At 38.4% G+C, this 21,923-nt stretch overlaps 1 protein-coding gene across 3 annotated transcripts in view; it reads left to right on the forward strand.

Annotated features, from left to right (window-relative positions):
* The first annotated feature begins 263 nt into the window (after positions 1–263).
* The window catches only part of LOC136698094 (methylated-DNA--protein-cysteine methyltransferase), a 35,840-nt gene continuing 14,180 nt past the window's right edge, over positions 264–21,923 (forward strand). Inside the window, exons 1-5 of one of the 3 annotated variants that reach the window (XM_066673401.1) lie at positions 264–331; positions 688–801; positions 889–1,025; positions 11,791–11,934; positions 14,176–14,753. In XM_066673401.1, the coding sequence (XP_066529498.1) occupies positions 318–331; positions 688–801; positions 889–1,025; positions 11,791–11,934; positions 14,176–14,276 (510 nt within the window). In that variant the 5' untranslated portion in view covers positions 264–317 and the 3' untranslated portion in view covers positions 14,277–14,753. Of the gene's footprint in view, positions 332–687; positions 802–888; positions 1,026–11,790; positions 11,935–14,175; positions 14,754–20,491; positions 20,521–21,923 lie in introns of those variants that run through there. The other 2 variants (XM_066673400.1, XM_066673398.1) reach the window with 2 other exon arrangements.

Genomic DNA, 21,923 nt, shown 5'->3' on the forward strand with positions numbered 1-21,923 from the left:
TGTGTGTGATTTATAATAATAATTATAATAATAATAATATATGTGTTTTAGGTTGTTGTTTATGAATAGTTATTATATTTCTTTAATATTAATAACTGTAAAAACATAATTTACTTTAGAGAATGTGCAGCAGTTAACATCTCAAGCAGTTAGCACTCGTGACGGGCAAAAACGCGACCGTCCAATCGGAGTGCTGGGCCTGCGTGACACCCGCGCTGTTCTCTCTGCTGATTGGTCGATTGTCTCCACGCATGTGAAGAAGGAAGAGATTGAAGAGCGGAGCGAGCGTATTTTCACAATAGACCAACATCGGTGACATGAGCAGACACAGGTTAGAAAACAAACACAAACTACATATGCACACACACATCCAGAAACACACTGCATACTAAGCTACACACACACACAGAAACACTATCTATACACGCACATACATATCTCGAAACACAACAATTCCAGTAGCGCCTGCAAAAGGATGAGAAAGGGGTTTCTCATACTTGCCTTATTTCAGCTAAACAAATGAACAAATGCAGATTTGAACACACACACACACTACTATACATACTGAACCTTTTTAAAACACAAATACTACACACACTAACCAATTACTAATGTATTTACACACTGTTAATACTTATACATAACAGTGAGGTGTTGTGTGTGTGTGTGTGTGTGTGTGTGTGTTAGTACTACCTGTGTGCTGCAGTGTGTTTCTCTGCAGTCTCCAGTGGGAGAGCTTCTGCTGCACGGCTGTGAAAAAGGAGTACACACCATCACCATCACTATGGAAAATGCACAAAGGTATAATATACATTCACCAAGAAAACACTAGAAGGGGTTAAAACACCACTCTAAGCTAAATGTGTGTGTGTTTGTGTGTGTGTGTAGTGCAGTGAATTATGCTGATGTTGAGCTGAATGTGGAGCTGCAGCGGTGTGTGTCATGGCTCCAGAGTTACTTCATTTCCGCCAAATCAGTAACATCACTCACACCACCAGCAATACACCACCCATTACTACAGACAGGTAAAACACTAAGACACACACATACACATTACTAGACAGGTAAAACACTAAGACACACACACACATTACTACAGACAGGTAAAACACTAAGACACACACATACATTACTACAGACAGGTAAAACACTAAGACACACACATACACACACACACATTACTAGACAGGTAAAACACTAAGACACACACATACACATTACTAGACAGGTAAAACACTAAGACACACACACCCATTACTACAGACAGGTAAAACACTAAGACACACACATACACATTACTAGACAGGTAAAACACTAAGACACAGACACACATTACTACAGACAGGTAAAACACTAAGACACACACATACATTACTACAGACAGGTAAAACACTAAGACACACACATACACATTACTACAGACAGGTAAAACACTAAGACACACACATACACACACACACATTACTAGACAGGTAAAACACTAAGACACACACATACACATTACTAGACAGGTAAAACACTAAGACACACACACACATTACTACAGACAGGTAAAACACTAAGACACACACATACATTACTACAGACAGGTAAAACACTAAGACACACACATACACACACACACATTACTAGACAGGTAAAACACTAAGACACACACACACATTACTAGACAGGTAAAACACTAAGACACACACATACACACACACACACATTACTAGACAGGTAAAACACTAAGACACACACACACATTACTACAGACAGGTAAAACACTAAGACACACACATACACACACACACATTACTAGACAGGTAAAACACTAAGACACACACATACACACACACACATTACTACAGACAGGTAAAACACTAAGACACACACACACACACACATTACTACAGACAGGTAAAACACTAAGACACACACATACATTACTACAGACAGGTAAAACACTAAGACACACACATACATTACTACAGACAGGTAAAACACTAAGACACACACATACACATTACTACAGACAGGTAAAACACTAAGACACACACATACACATTACTACAGACAGGTAAAACACTAAGACACACACATACACACACACACATTACTAGACAGGTAAAACACTAAGACACACACATACACATTACTAGACAGGTAAAACACTAAGACACACACACACATTACTACAGACAGGTAAAACACTAAGACACACACATACATTACTACAGACAGGTAAAACACTAAGACACACACATACACACACACACATTACTAGACAGGTAAAACACTAAGACACACACATACACATTACTAGACAGGTAAAACACTAAGACACACACATACACACACACACACATTACTAGACAGGTAAAACACTAAGACACACACACACATTACTACAGACAGGTAAAACACTAAGACACACACATACACACACACACATTACTAGACAGGTAAAACACTAAGACACACACACACATTACTACAGACAGGTAAAACACTAAGACACACACATACACACACACACATTACTAGACAGGTAAAACACTAAGACACACACACACATTACTACAGACAGGTAAAACACTAAGACACACACATACACACACACACATTACTACAGACAGGTAAAACACTAAGACACACACACACATACACATTACTACAGACAGGTAAAACACTAAGACACACACAAACACAAACACACATACACATTACTACAGACAGGTAAAACACTAAGACACACACACATTACTACAGATGCACATTACCTACCACACACTTCCTCACACCGCGGTAAAGTTGGCTCAGCGTTCGATATTCGCCAGACATTCACCCACGAATATCCTGGTTATTAAAAAAAACAAAATGTACACGCCAAATGACTATTTCAGTGCAATTATTACATATTGTGAACTTATTCACACACACTGGCGTTCAATGTTTTTACTGCTGTAAGATGTGAAAATATCATTATGTGATTTACAGATGAGTTCTTTCTGGCGGAGAAGCGCTTTAGCGACGCAACTTCTTTTCAAAATAAAAGTCTTGGATATGAGCCATTTAAATATGTAAACCCTGTAACACACTTTTGAAAGCTGATTGAACATCAGCTTCCCTATGTGTTGTATGTAAACCTTGTAACAACTTTGTGAAAACAGATTATATGTCAGATTTTCTATATTTTCTGTTTCTGAACTAGGAAAAATGGGTTTCACAATTAAACGACATGACCCACGGACCCAATTTCAGTCCTATGATGTAGTACACCCAAGGACCAATACATTTCATGCTCATTTGGACATGTGAACCTTTTAAAAAATTTGTGAAATCAAATTCTATGTCAGATTTCCTATATTTTCTATGGGTTGATGGGTGTCACAATTCAATGACATGACCCACGGACCCAATTTCAGTCCTGTGATGAAGTACACCCAAGGACCAATAAATTTCATACTCATTTGGACTTGTGAACCTTGTAACAAATTTGTGAAAACACAATCTATCCGAGATTTCCTATATTTTCTGTTTCTGGACTAGGAAAGACGGGTTTCACAAATAAATGACATGACTCACAGCCCAAATTTCGGGCCTATGATGAAGTACACCCAAGGACCAATAAATTTCATACTCATTTGGACATGTGAACCTTGTAACAAATTTGTGAAATCAGATTTTATATGAGATTTTCTATATTTTCTGTTTTCGGACTAGGAAAGATGGGTTTCACAATCAAATGACATGACTCACAGCCCAAATTTCAGGCCTATGATGAAGTACACCCAAGGACCAATAAATTTCATACTCATTTGGACATGTGAACCTTGTAACAAATTTGTGAAAACAAATTCTATGTCAGATTTTCTATATTTTCTGTTTCTGAACTAGGAAAAATGGGTTTCACAATTAAACGACATGACCCACGGATCCAATTTCAGTCCTATGATGTAGTACACCCAAGGACCAATACATTTCATGCTCATTTGGACATGTGAACCTTTTAAAAAATTTGTGAAATCAAATTCTATGTCAGATTTCCTATATTTTCTATGGGTTGATGGGTTTCACAATTAAATGACATGACCCACGGACCCAATTTCAGTCCTGTGATGAAGTACACCCAAGGACCAATAAATTTCATACTCATTTGGACTTGTGAACCTTGTAACAAATTTGTGAAAACAGATACAATATGAGATTTCCTATATTTTCTGTTTCTGAACTAGGAAAGATGGGTTTCACAATTAAATGACATGACCCACAGACCCAATTTCGGGCCTATGATGTAGTACACCCAAGGACCAATAAATTTCATACTCATTTGGACTTGTGAACCTTGTAACAAATTTGTGAAAACACATTTTATATGAGATTTTCTATATTTTCTGTTTTCGGACTAGGAAAGATAGGTTTCACAATTAAATGACATGACCCACAGACCCAATTTCGGGCCTATGATGTAGTACACACAAGGACCAATAAATTTCATACTCATTTGGACTTGTGAACCTTGTAACAAATTTGTGAAAACACATTTTATATGAGATTTTCTATATTTTCTGTTTTCGGACTAGGAAAGATAGGTTTCACAATTAAATGACATGACCCACAGACCCAATTTCGGGCCTATGATGTAGTACACCCAAGGACCAATAAATTTCATACTCATTTGGACTTGTGAACCTTGTAACAAATTTGTGAAAACACATTTTATATGAGATTTTCTATATTTTCTGTTTTCGGACTAGGAAAGATGGGGATCACAATTAAGTCTTCGAACTGCACATTTTATTTAGGTTGGTTGTAGATGCTCTAAAATATATATTTTTGAACATAAAATTATGCACTATCCTGCTGAACTACAGGAACTGTTATTTAACTATTTACATCAACACACACAGGGACATATTACACATCAGTGCAGTGTGGACAGTGCAGGTCCTGTCCAGTTTGAGAGAATGTCTCCCATTCTTCTGGTGTCATTGCCAGATGCCAATTTGTGTTGGAACCAGAAATTGCACACATTACACTGTATCAGCAGAGTATATATATAAAAAAAAAAAAGAGAGAAAAATATTTCAAATAACATTTTTCTCTTGATGAATAGTTTCCATAAATTCCCAACTCTAATGATCCTGTTGTAATACAGCTGCTTCAGTTTGTGATGAACTTTGCAAGTAGAGGTTCCAATAACTTACATTCATTGCTGCACAATGTGTTACATTAGGAATAGGAGGAAAGGTACTTACTTGCAAAGTTCTTCATGTTATAAAAAATGTTATTTGAAATATTTGATTTAAAAATAAATATACAGTTTGGGAAACCCAAGGTTAGTGTGATGTTTGCAAATGTACAAAATAATTTGCTTGAATCCTACAAATAATCAAAAACACTGGGAGTGAACAGCAATTTATAATATATATTAAAATAAAAACTCAGGATAAAGATATAGAAATCAGTTAAAATGTCATATTAATTGATTTCTCTCCAAAATTACCTATTTCAGATAATCTGGATGAATTATGCCACATGTGCGCACGGAGGTATTATCCCTGTTATACACAGTGGGTCAGTATTCCAGTTTGTTGTAATAGATCAAGGTTTGTCAGTCTCTAAATAACAGTCAATTACATGTTTCTTTTTCTCTCTTTTTTTTTTTTTATATATACTCTGCTGATAGAGCCGGGAGCCGGGACCAGGCCGCAGACAGACAGGCTAAACCGACCGTCTGCGAACTGTCTTGAGGCGTCACCCAGGTTCAACTGTATTGAGACTGTGTCTTTCCCCCGAACTAAATGTAAAAGTAGAAAAACAAAATCAGCCTGTTTCAGCAACCTAATCAATATTAAATCATACACAACACCTAGCAGCAACACCTCAGGACTAAAATTTGGGTTACTCAACATAAGATCGCTAAACTCAAAAGCACTCATCGTAAATGATATTATAAGTGATCATAAATTCAATGTTTTCTGTCTCACGGAAACGTGGGTTAAACCAAATGAATATTTAGCACTAAATGAAGCCACCCCCCTAGGCTATAATTATGCACATAGCCCAAGAATATCAGGCAAAGGAGGTGGAGTATGTGTAATTTACCAAAATACCCTAGAAATTAGTCTTAAACAATGTGACACCTTTTCTTCTTTTGAGGTTCTCTCCACTATTATTACAAATTCGGTCACAAAAAAGGACGCATTTTTATTATGCAACATTTACAGACCACCAGGGCCTTACTTAGAATTTCTGAAAGAATTCAGCGATTTTGCTACAAACCTAGCGGTGTGCAATCATAAAGTTATAATTGTAGGAGATTTCAATGTCCATTTGGAGAAGGAAAGTGACCCACTAAAAAAGGCATTTACCTCAATCTTAGACTCTATTGGTATTACTCAAAATGTAACAGGGCCTACACACTACTGCAGCCACACTTTAGACTTAGTTCTGACACTAGGTCTTAACATTGACAAAATTAATATCTTACCGCAATCCTCAGCAATCTCCGATCATTACTTAATTTCATATGAGCTACGTTTTATCCATAATATATGTAAGAACCCTCGCTATTCTACAAGGCGTATAATAAAACCATCTACCGCCCTACAATTTATAGAAAACCTACCAGAACTATCGACCCCAGTTCCAACTCCATCAGACCCAATGGACCTAGATGTACTAACTGACTACCTAGAAAATACCTGTCGATCTACTTTAGAAAAGGTAGCACCACTTAAACATAAAAGTATAAGACAGAAAAAGCTCGCACCATGGTATAACGATAAGACCCGTACTTTAAAACAAACATTACGAAAACTAGAGCGGAAATGGCGATCAACCAAGCTTGAAGTGTTTCATTCTGCCTGGAAGGACAGCCTTATAGAGTATAGAAATGCCCTCACTAAAGCTCGCTCAGCATATCTGGCCTCGCTGATCTCCAATAATAAAAATAATCCGAGAGCACTGTTTAGTGTGTTTTCTAGAATTACAAAAAATCAAGCAGGTTCTGAACAGCTAATTCCAGCAACTCTCACCAGTAAAGATTTTATGGACTTTTTTAATAATAAAATTGAGAATATTAGACAACAAACTCTAGCCACAGGATCAAATCCATCCTGGCTGCCACCTGATGTGAATGAAATAAAACATAATATAACTGTAAAAGAAAGACTTGAAACCTTTTACCCACTCCCACAATTAGAACTAGAGAAGATTATCACCTCCGCAAACTGTACAACTTGCACACTTGACGCAATTCCCACAAAGTTGCTCAAAGAAGTACTACCAGCTATTATTGATCCTCTTTTAACTATAGTAAACTCATCGCTTAGTCTGGGCCATGTACCCAAAGCTTTTAAACTAGCAGTTATTAAACCTATGATCAAGAAACCAAATCTTGATGCTAGTACACTGTCTAATTACAGGCCTATTTCTAATTTGCCATTTCTGTCTAAGATCTTAGAAAGAGCTGTGGCCCAACAACTTAGTTCATATCTACATAAGAATCATATATATGAAAAATTCCAATCTGGATTCAGGCAACATCATAGTACAGAGACAGCTCTAGTCAAGATAACAAATGATCTTCTTCTTGCCTCTGATCAAGGCCACGTATCCCTGTTGGTGCTTCTTGACCTAAGCGCAGCCTTCGATACAATAGACCACAATATTCTCATAGAAAGGTTAGAAAACATGGTTGGAATCACAGGGACAGCCCTATTATGGTTCAAATCTTACTTAACGGAACGTTATCAATTCGTAAAAGTAAACAATCTAAATTCAAATTATTCTAAAGTAAGATTTGAATTCCACAAGGCTCTATTTTAGGACCATTATTATTTACATTATACATGTTACCGCTAGGCACAGTTATAAGAAACCATGACATTAACGTTCACTGTTACGCAGACGACACACAATTGTATATTTCAGCCAAGCCCGATGACAAACACAGATTAAAGAAAATAGAGGACTGTGTAAAAGACGTGAAAGGCTGGATGTTGCGTAACTTCCTCCTTCTAAACAGCAACAAAACAGAGGTCCTGCTTTTGGGTCCAAAAGTGACAAGAAATAAATTATCAGATTTAATTTTAGATCTAGCTAACTTTCCAGTTAAACCTGGTTCAGCAGCAAAAAATCTTGGTGTCATAATTGACCCGGATTTATCATTTGATCAACACATAGGTAGTATCACTAGGACAGCTTTTTTACATCTTCGCAATATTGCTAAGATTAGAAATGCCTTATCCCTCCAGGACGCAGAAACATTAGTACATGCCTTTATTACTTCAAGGCTTGACTACTGTAACGCACTACTGTCAGGATGCACCAGCAGCAATTTAAGAAAACTTCAACTAGTTCAAAATGCTGCAGCTAGGGTCCTCACTAAAACTAGAAAATTTGAACATATCAGCCCAGTTTTATCATCACTTCATTGGCTGCCTGTTAAATTCCGCATTGACTACAAAATTTTGTTATTAACATATAAAGCTCTACATGGGCTTGCTCCTGAATATCTTCAAGATACAATTTCCTATTATGAGCCTCCACGTTCACTCAGATCACAGAATACTGGATTTTTAAATGTTCCCAGAATTCAGAAGGCCTCAGCTGGGGGAAGAGCCTTTTCTTATAAAGCCCCCCAACTCTGGAATGATCTTCCAAAAAATGTTCGGGACTCAGACACAGTCGCAATCTTCAAATGTAGGCTAAAAACTCATTTGTTTAGTTTATCATTTGGTAGCTAATGCTCCCCCATAGATAAAGGCGGCAGATCCGGGGGGTCCATGGACACAGGGAATTATAGTATACTGAGACGCTGGTGCTGTCGTCCCGCCGCTTCTCGCGATCACTCAGGTTTGTTGACGGTGGAGCGGAGGGATGCCAGTGTTTCAGGATGCTCCCGTGTCTGTGTGTCCTCCTGGTTCTCTCCTTTTAGTTAATGCTGTCATAGTCAGATCTGCCGGAGTCATTAGCCACACTCTGGAAATTTTCATATTTTCTACTTTACAAACACAAAACAGTTCAAAACTAATTCCATCCCTTTACATCTTTCCGAGTAAACGACTGCCCACCTGTCTGTCTGGACACTGATGGATGACTGTCGAGATCCTCCTCCACGCTTCAGACCAGCTGCCCACGCTCCAGCAACCACCAAGTGCCTTGAAGCTGTCCCTACACTGAAGTTCTCATGGACTACTAACTATCATCACCAGTAGATTGACCAGAGGAGGATGGGTCACCCCTTGTGAGCCTTGGTTCCTCCCAAGGTTTCTTCCTCAGCTGGGGGAGTTTTTCCTTGCCACTGTCGCCCCTGGCTTGCTCACTTGAGGGTTTTACATTTGTCTTTACATTTCATGTCAAATCTTGTCTTACTGGAATTCTGTGAAGCTGCTTTGTGACAACATCAGTTGTGAAAAGCGCTATATAAATAAATTTGATTTGATTTGATTTGATACAGTGTAATGTGTGCAATTTCTGGTTCCAACACAAATTGGCATCTGGCAATGACACCAGAAGAATGGGAGACATTCTCTCAAACTGGACAGGACCTGCACTGTCCACACTGCACTGATGTGTAATATGTCCCTGTGTGTGTTGATGTAAATAGTTAAATAACAGTTCCTGTAGTTCAGCAGGATAGTGCATAATTTTATGTTCAAAAATATATATTTTAGAGCATCTACAACCAACCTAAATAAAATGTGCAGTTCGAAGACTTAATTGTGATCCCCATCTTTCCTAGTCCGAAAACAGAAAATATAGAAAATCTCATATAAAATGTGTTTTCACAAATTTGTTACAAGGTTCACAAGTCCAAATGAGTATGAAATTTATTGGTCCTTGGGTGTACTACATCATAGGCCCGAAATTGGGTCTGTGGGTCATGTCATTTAATTGTGAAACCTATCTTTCCTAGTCCGAAAACAGAAAATATAGAAAATCTCATATAAAATGTGTTTTCACAAATTTGTTACAAGGTTCACAAGTCCAAATGAGTATGAAATTTATTGGTCCTTGTGTGTACTACATCATAGGCCCGAAATTGGGTCTGTGGGTCATGTCATTTAATTGTGAAACCTATCTTTCCTAGTCCGAAAACAGAAAATATAGAAAATCTCATATAAAATGTGTTTTCACAAATTTGTTACAAGGTTCACAAGTCCAAATGAGTATGAAATTTATTGGTCCTTGGGTGTACTACATCATAGGCCCGAAATTGGGTCTGTGGGTCATGTCATTTAATTGTGAAACCCATCTTTCCTAGTTCAGAAACAGAAAATATAGGAAATCTCATATTGTATCTGTTTTCACAAATTTGTTACAAGGTTCACAAGTCCAAATGAGTATGAAATTTATTGGTCCTTGGGTGTACTTCATCACAGGACTGAAATTGGGTCCGTGGGTCATGTCATTTAATTGTGAAACCCATCAACCCATAGAAAATATAGGAAATCTGACATAGAATTTGATTTCACAAATTTTTTAAAAGGTTCACATGTCCAAATGAGCATGAAATGTATTGGTCCTTGGGTGTACTACATCATAGGACTGAAATTGGATCCGTGGGTCATGTCGTTTAATTGTGAAACCCATTTTTCCTAGTTCAGAAACAGAAAATATAGAAAATCTGACATAGAATTTGTTTTCACAAATTTGTTACAAGGTTCACATGTCCAAATGAGTATGAAATTTATTGGTCCTTGGGTGTACTTCATCATAGGCCTGAAATTTGGGCTGTGAGTCATGTCATTTAATTGTGAAACCCATCTTTCCTAGTCCGAAAACAGAAAATATAGAAAATCTCATATAAAATCTGATTTCACAAATTTGTTACAAGGTTCACATGTCCAAATGAGTATGAAATTTATTGGTCCTTGGGTGTACTTCATCATAGGCCCGAAATTTGGGCTGTGAGTCATGTCATTTATTTGTGAAACCCGTCTTTCCTAGTCCAGAAACAGAAAATATAGGAAATCTCGGATAGATTGTGTTTTCACAAATTTGTTACAAGGTTCACAAGTCCAAATGAGTATGAAATTTATTGGTCCTTGGGTGTACTTCATCACAGGACTGAAATTGGGTCCGTGGGTCATGTCATTGAATTGTGACACCCATCAACCCATAGAAAATATAGGAAATCTGACATAGAATTTGATTTCACAAATTTTTTAAAAGGTTCACATGTCCAAATGAGCATGAAATGTATTGGTCCTTGGGTGTACTACATCATAGGACTGAAATTGGGTCCGTGGGTCATGTCGTTTATTTGTGAAACCCATTTTTCCTAGTTCAGAAACAGAAAATATAGAAAATCTGACATATAATCTGTTTTCACAAAGTTGTTACAAGGTTTACATACAACACATAGGGAAGCTGATGTTCAATCAGCTTTCAAAAGTGTGTTACAGGGTTTACATATTTAAATGGCTCATATCCAAGACTTTTATTTTGAAAAGAAGTTGCGTCGCTAAAGCGCTTCTCCGCCAGAAAGAACTCATCTGTAAATCACATAATGATATTTTCACATCTTACAGCAGTAAAAACATTGAACGCCAGTGTGTGTGAATAAGTTCACAATATGTAATAATTGCACTGAAATAGTCATTTGGCGTGTACATTTTGTTTTTTTTTAATAACCAGGATATTCGTGGGTGAATGTCTGGCGAATATCGAACGCTGAGCCAACTTTACTGCGGTCTTCCACACACAGGTATTGAACTCACAAACACACAACTATACACACCCTGTTCACAACTGCAGGCTATATGTGTATAATGTTTATTGTGTGTGTATTAGAGACTTTCAGCGTGCGTGTGTTGCGGACACTGCAGGATCGTGTCTCTGTTGGTGAAACTGTGTCCTACAAGCAGCTGGCAGAAATGGCAGGGAACTCGGGAGCAGTGAGGGCAGTAGGAGGGGCCATGAGGAGGAATCCGGTTGGTTGGTTTAGAATGATTGATACTTAAACACAGCTCAGTTACACTGTTCATTTGTTCTTCGTTGGTGACCCAAAGTTTTAAAACATTTATTGTCTAGCTAGGGTGACCAGACGTCCTCTTTTACCCGGACTTGTCCTCTTTTTTAGACTTAAAAAAATGTCCGGGCGGAATTTCACAAACGTCCGGGATTTTGTTTTTCTAGAACTTACATAGAACTTCGAGAAGCGTTTCGTTCACAAACTAGTCCCGCCCTCCTCTACTCCGATTGGTTCGCTTGAGTGAGAAGGGGGCGTGGTGAAGTAGCCTAAAATCTTCTGATTGGACGGTCTGACTGTAGAGCTACCGTTATTGGTCGATGACCTTCCCTGTAAACATTTAATTGGTCAGTCTGCACCTCAGTAGTCGTACACCAACCACCCCCTCCATCCATGGGACCGATCTGTGTACAAAATGGAGGATTTTTTATTTGAAATGTTGGATACAGGAAGTGGAAACAAAATGCAGACTCTCTCTCGCGCACACACACACACACACACTTTTCCTGTGTGACCAAGTTTATTCTCAGGTTCAGCTACTAGATTTTATGTTTAATTACTGTTTACGCTAAATATTTAAAAATAATATTGATTACTCTTTGACAAATTATAGCTACATATTTTGAATTTGAATTCTGTGAATGAGTTATTTTAGTGCCAAATAAATCATTTAATGAATTTATTTGTTTATTTACAAAGATAGTCAATGTAAGGGCTGGTCAGGGTGCTGGTCCAGCTATGGCCACCAAGGGGCGGTGGCAAACCAGCAATCAGCCCTGACACCTTGCACCTGTGGAGCCACATGTAAAGGTTCCAGGAACACAGCAGAATTCGCTGGTTCTTTTGCGTGCTTTTGGCATGTATTAGATGTCAGCTGGTATTGGTATATATCTGCTCATCTTTTCTCTGTTTTTCCTCAGAAGCCTGAGAGGTCTTGCCCTCCCCTTCTTTTCTCTGTTTTTTTTCAGAAGGCTGAGAGGTCTTGCTTTCCTTCTCTTACTGTTTTTGTGTTCTCTCCAATTGGAAGTTACTCACCAAACCTCAGTGTTCTGGGGATAGCCAGTCTCCCCTGGCATCCTTTATTTAATTTTCCCGCCCAATCTTCTTCCCTGTTATGGGTAGGTTTGGGAATATTTTCTTCCCCCAACATTATCACTGCACCTGTTCTCAAGTTTCCAACAGGCTGTTGTTGGTACAGATAGTGGTAGTGTGTTGGGCTTTTAAAGTGATGATCTGGGTTCAAATCTCACTTGAGGCGAGATCACAACATTTTTTATGAGTAGTTTATTCTCAGTTCCTTTCAATAATATTTCTTTTTCTCTTAATGAATAAATTGATAGATAAAAATTTAATTAACAAATTTTCTATTTGTTTACTTACCTTTTGTTCAGCTACTGACTGTTTGGGTCTTATCTTATAACAACTGGTTGGGTACTGGTCTAGCACCCTGACAGACCTGGGTTCGAATCTCACCGGAAGCTACCTAGTACAGTAATATTTAAGTCAGTCCTGATTTCTTAAAGGGAATGTCTATGATTGTGGGCAACTGCAGGTCTCTGGATTTGTTTACGTTCAAAAGCTCAGTGGCTTGGCTTGGTTGTAGAGAAAAACATCAGTTTATACATGGCTGAGGTTTAACTTCTCTGTGAGGGGTTTTTTACTGTTTGAATTGCCACAGGATTTCGAGTTGTTTATTTTTAGACGCCAGTTAGTAGTCTGCAGAATTTAGAGAGGGTTCCTACCTAAACTAAGACAGCAAAAATAAGTCAGTATTTCCCACACACAAAGCAGGAATAAAGCAATATCCTCATCTCTCTTCATTTGGTGTGCTCTTGCCATTTTTCTGCCATATTATTTTACTCGTTTTCTGAGACTGGAGAGCTAGCAAATAATGAGGAAACATTTATTTTATATATATATATAAAAAAAAAAAAAAAAAAAGAGGGTTTATTATTATTTTTACAGTCATGAATATGGGCTTTAAATCTTCCCCACACTGAGATAAGTAGTTTATTTATTCAACAATGGATATGCAATGTTTACTTATTTTACTATCAGAATTGAAAAATTAGGATTGGTGCATCTCTGGTAATAACAGGAAATTTCACAGCTGAACACGTTCACAATGTGTGCATCTAGCTTTGACTAATTATAAGGGGTGACTAAAAATTTATGGAAATATAGCTTGAATATTTTGTTCATTTCAGGTTCCTCTTCTCATTCCATGTCATCGTGTGTTGTGCAGTTCTGGAGCAATCGGTGGATTTATGGGAAGAAAAGGAATAGAAGTCAAACTCTGGTTGCTTAGACACGAGGGGGTCAAGACCAACTTAACACACACACCTTAAACACTTCAACATTTGCACACTAACTGTATCTGACAGTTTATTTTCTGAAGAAACTAAAGGTAGAGATCAGAAGTCAGGTCTGAAATGAGTGTTTTACTAGACGCAGTGATGGGCAGAATATGGAGCTTGAGAGGGACCAAATATTTACTTTCGCCACAAATTAATGAAGCAGTATGAGCAAAAATAGCGGAGTTTTGCCGAGCTTTGACCCATAGCAAGAAATGATTAGCAGTCATTTGAAGCAGTTTGAGCAGTGTTTTGTGCTCAGTTTAATGTGTTGGCAGCTTGAATGTTCCATGTATATTATATAATGATTACAAAAGACAATGTCAATGTTGAAATTGTTTATTAGAAAACAAACTGATTTTGTAAAGAAAAGTACGTTAAAATACACTTAAGATTTTTACTTTTTTCTCAACAAATAAACACTTGAACACACACAGCTTGTTTGTATTATTTTCTATTACAAACTCAACATTACAGAAACACACACATTCACACCTGAAAAAACTTAATATATATGTTTTTATTCTGCTCAGTTCAGTTGTTGCAAATATCAGAAAGGCCTTTACACTTTAACAAGTATCAGCACTCACAATGTTACAGAGGATCTGTGTCTAATGTGTGAATACGATTTTTGTTTTGTTGTCTGCTGTGTGTTTACTCTTAGCCAGTTACAGGTAAAGAACTAACCCAGGAACGGCTGAAAGAAACCCAAAAAGAGTGATAGTGAATGAGTGCCAGTACTATATGGATATTGGTATACTAGAAGGACAAATATTTGCAGACACATGCTTTTTTTTTTTTTTTTTTTTTCCCTCCCTGAAATCAAAGATAAACTCAGCATCTGAAGGCAGAGGCCTACCGGAAACTTGCTGTAGTCTGATGAAGTGAGAAAAAAAAAAATAAATAAATGAAGCTCTTTGGCTACAAGCACTATTGAATTTGATTTTTAACATTTCATTTACCTAATTTTTCCCATTTATTAACTGCTGTATCCACCTATATACATCTCGTGCTAAAAGACTCTCCCAGTCACACGATGCTACCAGGCTAGGAAAATTAAGTATGTGCACATGGGATTTGCCACATCTATCTATCTATCTATTTATTTATTCTTGTTTTAATAAACTGATGAATGCTGCCCAGAACTGAGATGTCCACTAACTCTGTTCTTACTGGTGTCTTCTGAGCTGTTTGTGGAGCTGTTAATGAATGTTGTAGAGCCAGTGACCCTTTTTTAATTACTTTTCATAAAACTAACGCAGGTTTGACTGTGACAAAAATGACATACCTTAGTCTGCTCTGAAGCCTTTTTTTCTGAAAGAGGTTGGTCACACGTCTGTTACCATCATCAGGAACACAATGTTTTGTTTCTTTGAACACACATTATGGGCTGGATGGACGGTCACTATATCCAAGGCTTTGTTGGTAGCAGGGGGCACCACTGTCACATCCTGAGCATCAAGAGTCTCAATTGACATCTTGGCAGCATAACAGCTTAACTGTTATGTCCAGGTCAGCTGGGGCAAGCACAAGTGTAGGCTGGACCTCAGGAACAGGAGCATGGCAGGAAGGCAGCTGAAACACCAATCCATGGGCTACAGCAAGCTGACCTGCTGAGAGAGGAGCTAAAGCCGCAATGGAGCAAGAGCAGCACAAGGGGAGAGCCCTCCAATGGTGGAATAGAATATTTTTGAAAGATTCTACAAAATGAAAGTGTATAAAGTAAAAGACAAATAATAAAAAAAGAAATGCACAGGCTTTGAAAACAAATCATATTTCTGCCAACGTTTATGAAAACTGTCAAAGATTACTCAACGTTTTTAGTGTAAAAACATTCTCACCATCTATAGAACATTAATGTGACAAATTGTGGAAATTGGCTTACACGCGATACATTTAGCGTAATTTAAATTATGATTCATCTAATGTATCAGCTCACTTCATATCTTGTGAATTTAAATAACATTCTAAAATTTGTTTAAAAAGTAAACTAAAAAGGAAAGTAACTAATATAAATTAAGTCTGTAAACAGCAGACAGCTCTGGCCGGGTCAAAATAATTAGTTAATCAATTTGGTCCACAGGCAGAACTAAAGAAATTATCATTGGATAGTGTCAGTGAGCACTGCAACATTCCTCTGTAAACAGCACATTTCCAATGAGTAATTGATTTGTGGCACTTTAAGTCTGCACCACTGCTAACATCCACTCTATCACGTGGTATCAAGAATCAATAACCTGCAACAATGAGCAAGTGACCTGGAAAGCCAACTGCCTGAATTGTTAGCCCATATCAATATATATATTAATTAGTAATATGGTAGGAAATATACAATTGTTCCTGCTTAGGTTTGTGTCAGAAAATAAGACATTCATATTTACTGTACATAGTGTGCATGAATGTTGTGTCCCTTCTGCCATATGATGTACTGGCCTTTAACAATTGGTCCTGATCGGACAGTGGGCTATAAAAGTGTGTCAGCCTCACAGTCAGAGCCTTGCTCCCTAGTAAATCCATTTAGGGTGAATGACAGAGAGGACAGGGGTGGGAAAAAATGCAGCCCAGCTCACTAGGGTCCTCTTTTCCAGACATTCAGTCTTTGAGAGTGTATCTTCTAGTCCAGAAATGCAGAACGAACCATCAAAAACAGGGAGAGGTGTCACTGTGAATGGGTCTGTTTCCACACTACAGAGGCAGCAATGGCCTAAGTCACCATTGACCAGGCAGGATCGTGGTTCTTGTTCTTCCACATCTTCATGTCCTGTATTCTCAGCACATCAGAGGGACCCAGACAAGGTAAAACCACCACGCTGTCCATCCAGCCTCTCTTCACCAACTTTACAGAACTCTCTTGCTAGCCATCATGGATCTGGACATATTTCCAGTCACAGGAACTCGTATGTTAGCCTCAAGAGCTCAGCATCAAGCCTCGAGGGCTCGCTGCCCAGGTTACAAGGCTCAGATTACAACCTCAAAAGCTTTAAAAACTCTTCTCCACTCCAAAGCTCTAAACAGAGCCTACGCAGTTCCACCACCAGCTTCTGCAGTTCCACCAGCAGTTTCAGAAGCTCCAGTTCCAGTCTTCAGAGTGGGAGCTCCAGTGAGGATAACAGCTGGGACACCAACAGTTGGAGCTCAGGAGCTACCTGCCTGCTTCGAAGCTCCATCAAGCAGCACAGTGAGGAGGTTTTCAGAGTCCGCGCAAGCTCAGGTAGCAGACCTGAGCCGGCAAGTGATTCTGAGGCTATCTACCAGAACTTGGACAGCTGCCAGGGTACTGAAAGACAACCAGAGAGCCAGCAAACTGCAGAGAAGGTCCCCGTAGAACGCAAAGATTCTTTACAAAGTCGGTGTTCCACTGTTGCTTCAAGTGCTTCCTTAAACCTAGAGGAGAAGATTCAGGGCAAGCTCAAGTTTTCTCAGTTCCTGGATGAAGTAACTTTTCGGGTACTGGATCCTGAAAGTCTGCAGGCCTTTGGAGCATTGCGTCAGAAGGACACACCTGTGTCCAGTCCACAGTCATGTTCCCACACATCTTCCAACTCTTATCAGCATAAAAATCAAAAGATCACTTTAAATGAGGATTCAACATTTTCCAGCAGTGAGTCCAAGATGAGTAACAGTGCTGCATCTGTGTACAAGTGGAACAAGAGCCTGCCAACATGCAAGGTTTTGGACACCACTGAGGCCCTGAGGATGGCACAAGAGGAATCATTTAGGAAATCCCCAAAAAGAACTTACTTAGAGACTGACATAGACAGCACACAGATAGAAGATGAGCTCAGTTCCACAGAGGGTTTAGATGGGAAGAGAGAATATTCAAGGCAATGGGAAAGAGAGAGAAGAAATGTGTTTGGTTCCAGTAAATCTCAAAAAAATGTTAATGCAAAGAAATGTGTGAGTGCAGTGTCAGTCTGGTCAGAAGGATTTCCCAAAAATTCCCACCATCCTACATCTCTACACAGACCTGCTAGCAGCAATTTGGTGAGTAATTTTAGCGGAGTCCACCCTCACCAACCCCCAACTGATAAATTAGCTAAATTAAATAGCATTTGTGTGCTGCTATATGATTGCCATTATGTTCAAGACCTTTTGGGTTTTTAGTCTTTTAGGTTTAATGTCTGTTTAATGTCACTTCATTGCAGTTTAAACTATAGTATCTGTAGTAAGACTGCACGTTTTAAATTAAATTTAACACATTCTGTACAGACAAGGTTTAAAACTAAACAATTAAATAAAAATGAATACATTTATCATGTGGCCTGTTTTCTTAATATGGCCTGTTTTTTCTAGAACTAGTCTCCTTTTTTGCCATTCACAAAGGTGGTCCTATATTCAGAAGTGCCACAACAGACGAATCATCACTGTCCATCTCCATTTTTGTGGATTTTTAGTTTACGAAAACATTTGAACACAGCAGCTCCCCTTCACATTTTGTGAAAATTATTTGAATAATGGACCAATAGAAATGTCCCAAAATTACTTGGAGTAAAATTGATTTACATTGATTTCCACTGAAACCTAGGTTTTTTTTTTATTTTTTTTTTACATATTTTAATTGGACAGCAACACGATATCTGCCAATGATTTTTTTTTTAACAAAAAATAAACAAAAAAAAATTATTACATTACAATGGATGGCCAGGTGAAAATTGTCATCAGCACCGCATGTGTGTTTGTATGCGTAAAATGTGAAACGTGCTTTTACTGTCAACACAGCACCACCACATAATTTGGACTCCAGAATTAAAGGGAACATCTACAATTATGGGTAATCACAGTTTTCTCTGGTTGTTTACATTCTGAAGCTAAGCATAAGGTGGTTTGAAGTCCCGCAGAAACTGATTTGTAACTCAAGATATTTAATTTTGTAACACTTTCAGCAATGCAGTTAGCTGTGTCTGAATATTTCCATGTTAAGTGATCTGAAACAGCAAAAATAAGTCCATATTACCCACCTGTGGAGCAGTCAAGAGCAGTATCCTCATTGTCTAAAAATACTCCAGGTGCCTTTTGCCATGAGCAGAGAGAAAAAGCCTAGCATGCAAGACTGAGCCAGTTTGTTTTTATACTCATTTACAGACTCTATGGCTTCATAAACAGGAAAATTGGAGAGCTAGCAAATGGTGAGAAACCATTTCTAAATTTTATAAAGTGTCTTTTTATTACAGTCGTGAATGTAGCCGTTTAACCCATCCATGGCAGGGAATTCATAACCTCACACACTAATAATCAGGGCCAGTAAACAAACACACACAGTGTAGCAAGTAGCCACTTGGGCACCTGGGGAGCAGATGGGGGTTAGGCAGTTCATACACAGATGTTGAGGAAGGAGAAATTGCTGTATATATGTGATTTGGGTGGAAAGACAAGCTTGCTTTTGAGCCTTTTTTAAATGATTTTGTGTGCATGTGTGTCATGATGTATTTATTTTGATCCAGTAGACTGAATTTAGGGGTGCATTTATCAAATGTAAACACTAAGAAAGGTGCATATGCCTTTTTACAGGGGTTATAAAAAGCGCTGTTAAATTCTGCAGAGGTTGTTTGTTCACATCTACATCAGTGGTTCTCAAACTGAGGTACATGAAGCAGCAAGTGGTGGGATGCCAGATGATGCCTTTCAAAATGTCTCTACTGACATGGCATGCTATTACAAATTAGGGTATATACATCAGAATACAAATAATCTAACTGTGTAATGGTTTATGCCTAACCCTGCACATGCAACCTCCTGCAAATATATGCTTTATTATATGTTTATTATTTTGTTCTTTTGTCATCATGATTTTTGCCAAGCATTTGTTCTTATGTGGAAATTGTGTTGTCCACTGTGAGCTCACTGTGATTTCTCACCATGCCTTTATATCACAGTTGTATGTATAAAATAAAAGACACATCTGAAAGCAAAATATTGTTGTTTTTTTCCAAGATTTAATCAAATATTTCTTCCAAGGTCTCTAATAATGGCCTGGATTTGGTAAATGGGCTCACTGTAATCTTTCTACTGCCAGCACTAATTATTTCACAGCTACTATGTGTCATTCCCATGTTTGGCAGCACATATTAATAGCGTTATAATGGATGTTTGCCAAGTCACATAACAAACAAGTTGGAATGATACGGGCAAAGTGATACACTCTGATTCGTGTATTGTTCTCTCACCCCAGGTTTCTGATGTAAAGACACATCCCATGAGGTAGGACAATTCTTTTCACATTTCCTGTGATCATTATCCTCTTTTCTCACTGTTTATTCTCTCTCTCTGTCTCACTATGGTGTTGAACTCTCTGTCCCTCTTTTTGGGAAGGCACATTGTGAAGCGTAATGCTCAAAGTGAGGATGCAGACACGTGCACACAGTGGTGCATGCAATGTGTGCATGTTTGTAGTTAGGGATGCACATCACACATGCTGTTGCCCACTGTTTTGAATGAAGGGAGTGGATCCCATGTCGTCTTTGATGCTGCTTGACATTATTTGATGTGAGGTCTTTTTATATATATGTGAGGTTGTTATTCAGAATAAATCTTTTATTTCTTGCTCACAGTCCAAAGGAGAGGTAACACTGCTTCTGTGGACAGACTTAGTTTAACAGACCATTGGTGATATATCAAAATAAGGTTAATTCTCAGGTTCAGTTACTATTCAAGTGAATGCAGACTTTCCCATTCTACCACAGTCCTGTTGGAACCTTTCAGCAGCACTTATTCATTGTTTTGTCATTGCAACAGTACCAGGCTCTCTCTCTTGAATACTGGATGTTCAGGACTAAGAATGCAGTTGCTGCCCAATTCCCGTTTGGGTTGAACATCACATTTTAACAATATAACAGGCTTATATTACTGGTTGGATGCTCTGTGCAACACCTATGGTAGGTTTAGTACTATCAAGACTCTTATTTTTGAGAAGTTATGAACACATGTAGAGAAGCACTGGGATACCTGCTCAGAAAAACGTGAAACATCCCTTGTGCTGATGACTCCAGGTATTGTGGGTGTATGTTGTGTGATGAAATTTTAATTAGAGAAACATAAAAAAATTGAACACTATAAAGAATCATTGTTGGAGTCTAGTATGCAATATACATAGATTTTACTGATGATATTAAGTTCTGGGTTCAAGTGACGATCTGTGAGGAGTTTGGTGTGTTCTCCCCATGTTTCCTCCGGGTGCTCCGGTTTCCTCCCACAGTCCAAAAACAAAAGTTGGTAGGTGGACTGGCGACTCAAAAGTGTCCGTTGGTGTTAGTGTGAGTGTGTGTCGCCCTGTGAAGACCTGGTGCCCCCTCCAGGGTGTGTTCCTGCCTTGCACCCAATGATTCCAGGTAGGCTCCGGACCCACCGCGACCCTGAATTGGATAAGGGTTACAGATAATGAATGAATGAATACCTTGTAGAGGGTTACAGACTATTCTTTGTTTGCTGCTCAAAGTGTGTGTTTGCATCTAGAATGCTTATTTCCACAGGACACAGTTTGGTCTGCCAGATTTTTTTTTAAGGCAACATTTATACTGTCTTGGGCTCCCCTGTAAAGTTCCACATCACTCATTGAAAAGCACTGTGGAAGCTACACAGAAAGATGTCTTGTTTCTGTATTGGGA

The sequence above is a fragment of the Hoplias malabaricus genome, chromosome 1 (assembly GCF_029633855.1).
Source record: "Hoplias malabaricus isolate fHopMal1 chromosome 1, fHopMal1.hap1, whole genome shotgun sequence".
Classification (NCBI taxonomy): Eukaryota; Metazoa; Chordata; class Actinopteri; order Characiformes; family Erythrinidae; genus Hoplias; species Hoplias malabaricus.